At 36.3% G+C, this 10,456-nt stretch overlaps 1 protein-coding gene across 1 annotated transcript; it reads right to left on the reverse strand.

The window, feature by feature from the left end:
* Positions 1–6,824: 6,824 nt before the first annotated feature.
* LOC138827979 (olfactory receptor 2J3-like) lies at positions 6,825–10,456 on the reverse strand. Its single transcript, XM_070023553.1, has 2 exons — positions 10,390–10,456; positions 6,825–7,771 (listed from the first exon to the last, which is right to left on the reverse strand). The coding sequence occupies exons 1-2, from the start codon at positions 10,454–10,456 to the stop codon at positions 6,825–6,827; spliced, it is 1,014 nt and encodes a 337-aa protein (XP_069879654.1).

Genomic DNA, 10,456 nt, shown 5'->3' on the forward strand with positions numbered 1-10,456 from the left:
ATTTTAAAGCTGTCACTGTTTATGTGCTACTAGAAAATATAATAATCACAAAAAAGTAATCCATGTGGGTAAAAAAGAGAAAAAAATACTAAATTTAGAAGTGATTTCAAACTTGTTATGCAGGGTGGAATACATTATCTCCAATTGGATGTGCTTATGAAGAAACTCATATTCTAATTTGTTTTTCATTTGAAAGAATATAATAGAGAGCAAGAGAGCAATGAAAAGACAACTACATCTCTTCACGTCTTTTTAATGAGCTTTTAAATGTCTCTTATAAAGCTCAGAATCTGGAGAAAAGATTGCTCGAATGCTCTTCGAGGATAAGTGGACAAAATACATTTTAAAAAAGAAAAATGTGGGAGTAGGAACGAAAAACCCACTGAGAGAACACAGAAAGAAGGAAAGGTATGAAGGGAAGGAGAAGGGAGGAGAGCTGAGGACAGTACTTAGAGTGAGAAGTGGATCCAGTCTTCTGCGTGTAGCCTATAACTAATACATGATGTAAATTCTAAGTAGAAACCATAGTTTCTATATAGGATTTATTCTCGTGTTTAGAGAGGAATATGAATGTTTTAGATAGGAAAATGAATATTTAATGAAATTAAAGGATTTTTTCATTTTGTATACTGTGATTAATGAGTCTGATGTTTTTGTATTTAAAAGTTATATACATACATATATGTGTATATATATATATATATATATATATATATATATATATATATACATACACACATATGGTGGTTCCTCAAAAATTAAGAAGAGAACTCTTATACGATCCAGCCATACCACTTTGGGAATATTCCCCAAAGAATCAAAGTCAACCTACCATAAGATGCCTGAATACTCATATCACATTAGTCAAGTTCTGTAATCAGCCTACATGGCCATCATCTAATGCATGTATAAAGAAAAGGTAGTATTATATACACAATGGTGTTTTACTCTGCATCGAGAAGAATGAAATGATGTCCTTTGCTGAAAAATGGAGAAATCTAGAGAATGTCATGTTCAGTGAAATAAGCCAGTCTCACAAAGTATCATCTGTTTCCTTTCATTTGTGACAGCTGGAAAGAAACAAAACAAAACGACCAAGGTTAGTAAGGTAAAAAGGGAATTTAGGAAGGTGGAAATGAAAGAAAGAAGGGAACTGAGAAAGAGGTAAGAAAGTATAATAGAAGGAGCAATATGATCCAAGTATATCATGTGCATATGTGGAAGCATCCTGATGAAATCTTTACAGTGTACAATTTAATATGTCTCAATAGAGAAGATTATAATCCACATGTAGGGGGATTAGGGGTGAGGTACTAGGGTTTGAACCTAGGGTCTTGAGATTTCTTGGCTTACTTGCTAGCATGGGCCCTGTCTCTAACTCGGCTTTTGGCTGGTAATTTTGGAGAGTCTAATGGATTTTTTTTTTGTTAAGTCTGGCCTCAAATTACATTCCTCTGGCTGTCAGCCTCCTGAGTCATTAGGCTTACAGATTCAATCTTACATGTTTTTTATGTTTTGTTTTCTCTCATGGAAGTTTTTAATCTTTTCTTGGAAAGATGAATACTGGCTTTTGTCATGTAGTTATTTGTGGCTGTGCATAGTGACCCACCATTTTTTTTTGGTTGGTTATGGGGCTTGAACTCTGGGCCTGGGCTCTGGGCCCTCAGCTCTTAAACTCAAGGTGAGCGCTCTACCACTTGAGCCACAGTACCACTTCCAGTGTTGTGGTGGTTTATTGGAGATAAGAGTCTCACGGACTTTTCCTGCCCAGGCTGACTTTGAACCATGATCCTCAGATCTCAGCCTCCTGAGTAACTAGGATTACAGGTGTAAGCCACTGGTGCCCTGCGTGCCCCCATCATTTTTATGTGCCCTTTGTCACATCCTTCAGTGGTCAATGCTATCGTGCTTCCTCCTGAGCTAAGACACAAGACAAAAAATCAGAGTAGAGACACCTGTGGTGTCCCGTTCCCACCATCTTTTAATTTCTCATATAACTGCAGCCCAATAAAAGATGTGGGGAATAGCTAATTTTCAGAGATATAGCCGAAACCCCAAACAGCAATATTCAGACAGTAAATAAAGAGAATTTCCTCACTTAGAAATTACCACCATTTAAGAGAGGATGTAGGGCTGGGAATGTGACTTAATGGTAGAGTGCTTGCCTACCATGCATAAAGCCCTAGGTTCAGTTCCTCAGTACTGCATAAATAGAAAAAGCCAGAAGTGGCGCTGTGGCTCAAGTGATAGAGTGCTAGCCTTGAGCAAAAGAAGCTCAGGGACTGTGCCCAAGCCCTGAGTTCAAGCCCCAAGACTGGCAAAGAAAAAAAAGAGGATGGAAAGTTTTCAGAATTTTTAATTACTTAGAATGGGACACAAAATACCACGTGACACATGAACCCAAAATTTAGTTACTTTTTATTATAGATTTAATGTTTTGTTTCTATGACTCAGTACATTGGCTAAAATTAACTGTTGACTGAGTAAATGTAGGAACCACAGATTGTATTCTTATAAAGAGAGGTTCACAAGAGATAGGATGGAAGGGATAAAATATCACATACAACCAGGAGGAAACTAGGAATTTGTGGTTTAATTTTCTTCTTACTGAGAAGTATGGGAAATAACTATTTTATTAAAAAGTTGCTTTGGGAGACTGGGGATAAAGTCTCCTTTCCAGGGTCAGCAGTCAACATTGTAGAGATAGAAGTGATCACTTTTTTCTCTTCTATCAGTGGACAATTTTTTTTATTCTGATCATATAACTTCTCTCATATTCTTACCTCATCTTCAGCAGTTCTTGCACAACTCCTTTCCCTGCTGTCTCTCCAATGTCTGTCCAGTGTCACTGGTGTTTGTCTCTTAAAGTCACCAGCACCACTGGCTTGCCTGAACCTTAGATTCTGATCACTGTCTCAGGTCAGGAATGTAGATTCTGAATGCATCTGTGATCATTACTGATGCCAAAAATGAAGCAATGAATACAGTGAAATTATTTTTTGCAGCCTGATGAAAAGCTCACTAGAGCATTCAGTGTATCAGGGGATAGACTCACATTTAAGAACAAATGGGGCCTTTGTGGAAACAAAGAAGAACTTGACTGCATTTCCTTGACTGGGCCATTGGGAGGGTAAATCCCAAAGTGTCAATTAATGTCCTGCAAGGAGCTGTTGGTGTCAGAAACGTTTTAGCAATGTCATCTAAATGTTATGTCAGGTTTTCCAAGATGACAATGGATCAATGATCCAACCGTCACTGAGCAAAATGCTTTGAGTCTATGTGCACTAGAAAGGCAATGGGTTTATTGGGTTACCGAATATTTCTTCCTAATTCCTCATTACAATAAGGGCTCCTGATTTATTTCTTAAAAACCAGCCTTTAATATTTCAAAAGCATATATTAATATTACATATAAGTAGTGTTAAATATTATATGTAATATTATATAATATATATGTATTTCATATATGTACTATGTATATAGCAATTTGTTCTGACTATCCTGGTCCAGAGTTATTTTCTTCTTCGTGATTTTTCTCACATTTCATTTGCCTACTGTTCTAGGAAGCAGGAATGGTTTCCTCCATTCAATACATATTGTCAGATTCTCTTAGTCTTCTTCAAGGATCCATGCTTTCACTACTATATATGAGCTTCCCAACAGAATCTATACCACCAGTGTTATATGGTCTTATCTGAAGCCCAGATAGGACCCCAGCCTAGTGCTACCTCAAATTCCCTTCAGCATATTCCTGGCCTTGAGTATGGTAATGTACATACAGCCTGCTGACTGTTGATATCCATGGGAAATGTGCTACCATCTGCAAGATCCTGCAGTATATGACATCTCAAACCACACACTTGGCAATACTCTCACATTCATACTCTAGATACAGATGCTGTCCTACTGTGCATGTAATATGGCACTTCTTTTTCTCTCCACAACGTATCTTCTGGTACCATTTACCACCTGTACCCTCTTTATAGATGTATTGCATGTAATGACTTTATCTTTCATGAAATAAAACCACAGGAAATAAAATCTTCAATGCTTGTATTTCCCTATCATCATCTCTTATACACTATACCACAAGGTAAGTAGTAAATAATAGCATCAAGTAGATTGAAAAAATAAATGCAATTATTATTACACATGCCTGTCTAGCACACAATCCTTTATTGCCAAAGAATTCTTTTGAACAACTACTAAGTCAGTGTACCAATCCTTAAGAAATTATCTGAAAATTGAGGAGAAAGAACATATTTCACATCATGTAATAAAATATATGTGATTCTGGTGTAGAATTTTTTAACAACCATACTGTCACCTGTAATTTTAATACTAATACACAGTCATACAATAATATCTACATGAGATAATGAGGTATTTGTTTGACTGTGGTAATAATTTTACTATGCATAATATATCAAATCATAGATATATCAAAGCATCATATTGAGCACTTTAAATATATATATAGTTTTATGTGACTCACAGCTCATACTTCCAAAAATAAAATAAATATAAACAATTTTTGAATTAATACTAATTGACCAAAGAATTATCATATTAAGAGTTCATTGTATGTCTGAGACAAGCAGAGCGGTCAGATAAGTTGATGTTAGACGAAATGAACCCCAAGATAAGGATTCAAATGTTTTTTTCTTTCTTGAGATTGTTTCTAACATATTTATAAGATGATTTCTTTGTTGCTTTGTATGTCCCTCCCCCATGGTATAACCCCTGTTTTCACTGTTTTTGATGTTGGTATAATTTGTGGAGGGGAAGGGAAAAAACAAGTTGTTTAAATAGGGATACAGGTGGACCCATTGCAACAATGAGATGTACAAGACGTTATCAAAATAAGAACTTTATAACTTTGGCGGGGGTGTGGGGAGCAGAGGGAGCAGCGGGGGGGGGATGGGAAGCAATGGGAAGGGGAAACAAAGGAGGAGGCAACAATGCTTGATAAAAAATGTACTCATTACTTTGACCAAGTAATTGTAACCCTCTGTATGGTATTTTCACAATTTAAAAAAAATGAAAAAAAAAGAGTTTGAACTCTTGGCTTTCTCATAGCTGGAGCTATACCACTTGAACAATGCCTTCAGTCTGACTTTTTGCTGCTTAATGAGATATGAAGTTTCATATTTAATTAATTTCATGATGAGATATTAATTTTCTGCCTGGGATGACTTGAAAGCTACCTTAACTTACTGGCAGTATTACCAACAAGTCAATTCATATACAAACACTTCATCTTTTATTTGATTATGCAATTGCTGCTAAAGACATATTCTGTTCATACAAGGAAGACCTTATTTAAACAATAACTAATGCATAAAAGGGCTATGCCTTAGGGCTTGCTTAGCAATCATGACACTCTGAGTTCAAATCTAGTACCACACAAGAAACAGATTTAACAAATGAAGTAAATTAAAAAATACTACATAAGCAAGTAGATGGGTGAACAAACCAATAATTTGAGCAGATATCTTTTTGCACTGTCAAAAGTAATGAGTTAGGGTGGGTGAGAATTTTGAAAAGGTGATTCATCAAGACACATTGAATTCATAAACTGCATTGGTAAATGGAAACTCCTTTGTACAACTACTTAAAGATAATCACATTTTTTAAATACAAAAAACTGATGAGTTAGATTCACTAAGTTTCTAGCTTGAAAACATGTGTTTCACCTACGAATTTTCCCATATGCCTGCACTATATATAGTAGATGGTTAATTCAGTGTGTTTATTGCTTGCTTCTATTATCTTTACCTAACTATAAGGCTTGTCCAATAAGTAAAATCTCTTTTAGCCCAAGTCTTCCCAACATCACTCAGTGTATGGCAAATACATAATTTTGGGGTTTTCTATATCCATTCAGTCAGTCATTCAATTTCTTTAAATAGTTATATAAAGGGGTTATCATTTAAGAAAGCAGTTTGTGAATATAATTTATCTTGATCAATGTCACACCTTTCAACATTCTCACCCATCTCTCCCTTACCCACCTCTCCCCTTACTCTTCTTAATTTTGAAGAATGTATACCCAATTATTGATTGCATTTTCACCCTCTTCTCTCTTCATTTGTTTATCCTTTTCTCCTCAACCCCACCCCACCTCTTTTGAGTCCTTGCTTCCTGATATTTTATTTTGCTGAACTTTGATTTTTGCCTTTCAAAGGAATTGCATTATTTGAGATATCCCTTGAATCTACGATATTTCAGCTAACACATTTGTATACACTTTCATGCCACTGAACACATTATATAATTTTTAATTGATTTTTAGAAAGACCCAAAAGTTTGTAATACTTTCAAATATTTTTATAATTATCTTTTCTTAATGACAACATACATTAACATATATGCTAATATGTGTAAATGTACATAAATCTATGTGTGTATATATACATATATATATATGTGTGTGTGTGAGTATATATATAAGCTTCATTCCAAAAAATAGAAATAGGGAACTTTCTAAATAAAAATTGACAGTGATCAAAATTACAGCTAATGAGTACATAAAAATGATACTAGCTTCCAAATTAACCAACAGAAATGGAAATTTTTGTGCTAATGTCATCTATGCTTGACAGTTGTGCACCAAAATTTCAAAGGAGAAGTCATCCTCCAAGATTCTCCAGAGAATGGGAGAATGGGCAGAAACTGGGGGAAAGCAAAGGAAAGGGTAACATTGTCCAAAAAATGTACTCATGGCCTGACTTACAAAATGGTAACCCCTCTGTACAACACCTTAATAATAACAATAAAATGATTATTTTTAATTGGAGGATACATGACTTGAGTTACATCTCTCACCCCCGTATAGTTAGTCTCCTTACTGCCTCTCGCACATCTTTGTTTCTGAGGGTGTAGATGAGAGGGTTGAGGCTAGGTGTGACAACCGTGTAAAACAGGGCAATGAACTTATTTTGATCATAAGAATGTTCTGTTGGAGGCTGGAAATATATGCACATGACTGGAATAAAAAAGAGGGACACCACCATGAGATGGGCTCCACATGTCCGAAAGACTTTCCGAAATCCAGTGGTTGATTGCATCCTCAGTACAGCCCGGGCAATGGCACCATAAGATGTCAGAATGAGGATGAGAGGTATGACAACAAAAACCGAGCTCATGACCATGAGAGTCAGCTCATTCGCATGGGTATCGATGCATGATAATCGCAATAGTGCTGGAACTTCACAGAAGAAATTATCCACTTGGTGATGACCACACAGGGGCACAGAGAAGGTAAACAAGGAGTGCAGTGCTGACGCAGTGAAACCACTTACCCAGGAGGACAGAGCCAGCAAGTGGCAGAAGCGAGGGTGCATGATGACAGTGTAATGCAAGGGTTTGCACACAGCTGCGTAGCGGTCATAGGACATCACCACCAGCAGCACACACTCTGTGCTGCCCAGTGCAAGGAAGAAATAGAGCTGAATCATGCATCTGGCATAGGAAATGGTCTTATCAGGGCCAGAGAGATTGAACAACAACTGGGGAATGGAGCTGGTGGTGTAGCAGAGATCCACAATGGAGAGGTTAGAAAGGAAGAAGTACATGGGAGTGTGGAGGTGGGAATCCAAGTATGCCAGGATGATGATGAACAGGTTGCCTATCAATGTTATCAAATAGAAGATCAAAATGACCACAAAAAGAACTACTTCCAAGTGAGGCCATTTAGAAAATCCCAGTAGAATAAAATAGTCTTCAGAAGTAGCATTGTTTGCAACATCGTTCATTTTTTTTCCTGTTTCTGAAAAGAAAATCATATATACTTCAAAGGGTGTCCACACATGGTCAAATATTTTCAAAAAATGGAAGAAAAGGGTATGCCACTGAGCCCGGCACTGGTGGCTCACACCTGTAATCCTAGATAGTCAGGAGGCTGAGATTTGAATTTCATGGTTTGCAGCCAGCCCAGCCAGGAAAGTTCATGAGGCCCTTAACTCCAATTAACCACCAAAAAAGTCAGAAGGGGAGCTGTGGCTCAAGTGGTAGAGAGCTAGCCTTGAGCAAAAATGTTCGGAGACAGTGCCTAGGACCTGAGTTTAAGCCCAGGAATAGCAAACACAAACACACACACACACACACACACACACACACACACACACACACACACACACACACACACACACAGAGGACGTATGCCACTTAAAAAGATAATGCTGTGTGCCTTACAGTAGTAAAATCTTTATCATTTTCTTTCCAGGTCTCATTCAGAAACATGTCTTGTAGCTACTGTAAATTCCTTAACCAGTTCTTTTCATAATCTGCAATCAACATTTAGATATTCGAACAGCAAGGTATTTCATGACTAGAAAGGACAATGTTTTATTAAAACTATTTTATAGGAGTGTTAAATTTATTCTCCTTTTACACTTAGAAGTTATTTTAAATTTGCAGTGACAAAGAAAGGAGTGTCTGTAGACTTTATAGATAGATGGATAAATAGAGAGATGAAAGTTTCCAATGTGAAGAAATGAAATTTGGAATTAACATTCACTGAAAAAAATGAACAGTACTTGAATATAAGAAAAAGTAAAATATCAATTTATTCATTTTAGCATCCTCATTCCAGATAAAAACAATATTCAAATAGAAGTATAAACAGGCATGCACACACATACACATATATATATACATACTAACTCGGTCATTTTCATGATATAAGCAATGTTAATTAATAGAGAGCAGTTAAGCCTAGAGAAACTAGTTCATCAATGTTTGCAATATTGGATATAATAATATTAATAGTTAATATGAAATGTATTTTTAGAGCTTGAAAAAATGTAGGGAAAGGCAAGAAAAAATGGGAGGATTTTTGGGTTTTTGAAGTCCTGGCTATGATATGGACAATCAAACTGAATGTATCACTGGGCTGAGACCTGCACAACAGGACTTAAAGATAATTTCTTTTAAAAATGTATATGCCAGCCGGGCACTGGTGGTTTATGCCTGTAATCCTAGCTACTCAGGAGGCTGAGATCTGAGGATCAAGGTTCAAAGTCAGCCAGGGCAGGAAAGGCCGTGAGACTCATCTCCGATAAACCACTCCGAAAACCAGAAGTGGCACTGTCGCTCAAGTGGTAGAGAATTAGCCTTGAGCTGAAGAACTGAAGGACAGCATGCAGGCCCAGAGTTCAAGCCCCATAACCAACCAAAAAAAGTATATGTCCCATGGCAGTAACTGGACCATAAATTCTAACCATAGTTTGTACTTTATGTGTTTCAGGATTTGTTGTTTATAATGGAACTTCTAACAATATTTACTAATACTAAAAATAATTTAATACATGTGAACATTGTATGTAATCCTATGAGAAATTCATCTTGTCAAATTATCCTTTTGTAAAAAAAAATACACGAATAGCTTGACTTTCCATTGCTTATTTTCTATTGTGCATTATCAATCCATCTTAAGAAAGGTTAAACAAGTTATTTTCTTCAATACAGCAACCCACAATTTAAATATTCCTAAGTAGCTGGGTTATGCCAATTGTGCTGTCTTCCTACCATATCCAGAGTTTCTTACTGAACTCTGGAACAATATGGGAATAAAATCTCAATGGCAACACACTCACTTTCAGTCTTTTGAGGAAATACATAAAACTCAAACATTATAATTTTGATTCTAAAATGTAAAATGTACGAAAAATGCAAGGAACTAATTGCAAAATGCCTGAATTCAAATGCTGTGTGTATATTCTCAAACATAGAATCTTTTTTTCCCCTAGTATAGTTGCTTGAACTCATTATTTTAATTGAAAGAAAGTGACAGGTACAATATTTCTTCATCTCTTCTATGATTTGGGTTGTAGAATTCTTCTAGAAATAAGAAATGTTTGTACATTTTTAGCAATTTGAAAGATAGTAGCTGTCTGCTTAATTATTAAGAATATTCCATAAACTCCTCAGTACTGACCTTCTACTTTATCCAGGATTCTTGTCATTCCCTCCTGTCTATGATCTCAGAATTTGTAAAATGATGTACAAGTTCTCTGTCTGCTATGCATGCTGCAAACATCAGTCTACTTGCTTTTCTATGCTATTTTTGGAAGCAAATGAATATAACTATGGAGATAAGAATATGAAAATGACTGTGACATCATTTCCACAGTTGGGGGAGCTGACATTCTCTAAAAGATGTCCAGAATGATGGGTTACCTCAAAATAGTCAGGACATCAAGTTGTCGAGGCCCCTTTTCCCAGTGCAAGTGGGCCCTTTATAGAAACACAAAGAAGAATGGAAATTTCTTCTCTTGACTGGGGCCTTTGGGAGGGTAATTCCCAAAGTTGCAATTAGCACCCTTCACAATGCTATCCTGTTTAATATTATTTGATGTTCACAGCATTCAACTATCAGGGACTCACCTTCACTATGGATAGTCTTCCTACTGAGGACAATGAGATTACTGTTATCCAGCATGGGAAATGTCAT

This window comes from Dipodomys merriami, unplaced genomic scaffold (genome assembly GCF_024711535.1).
Source record: "Dipodomys merriami isolate MVZ:Mamm:240054 unplaced genomic scaffold, mDipMer1.0.p SCAF_16, whole genome shotgun sequence".
Taxonomy (NCBI): domain Eukaryota; kingdom Metazoa; phylum Chordata; class Mammalia; order Rodentia; family Heteromyidae; genus Dipodomys; species Dipodomys merriami.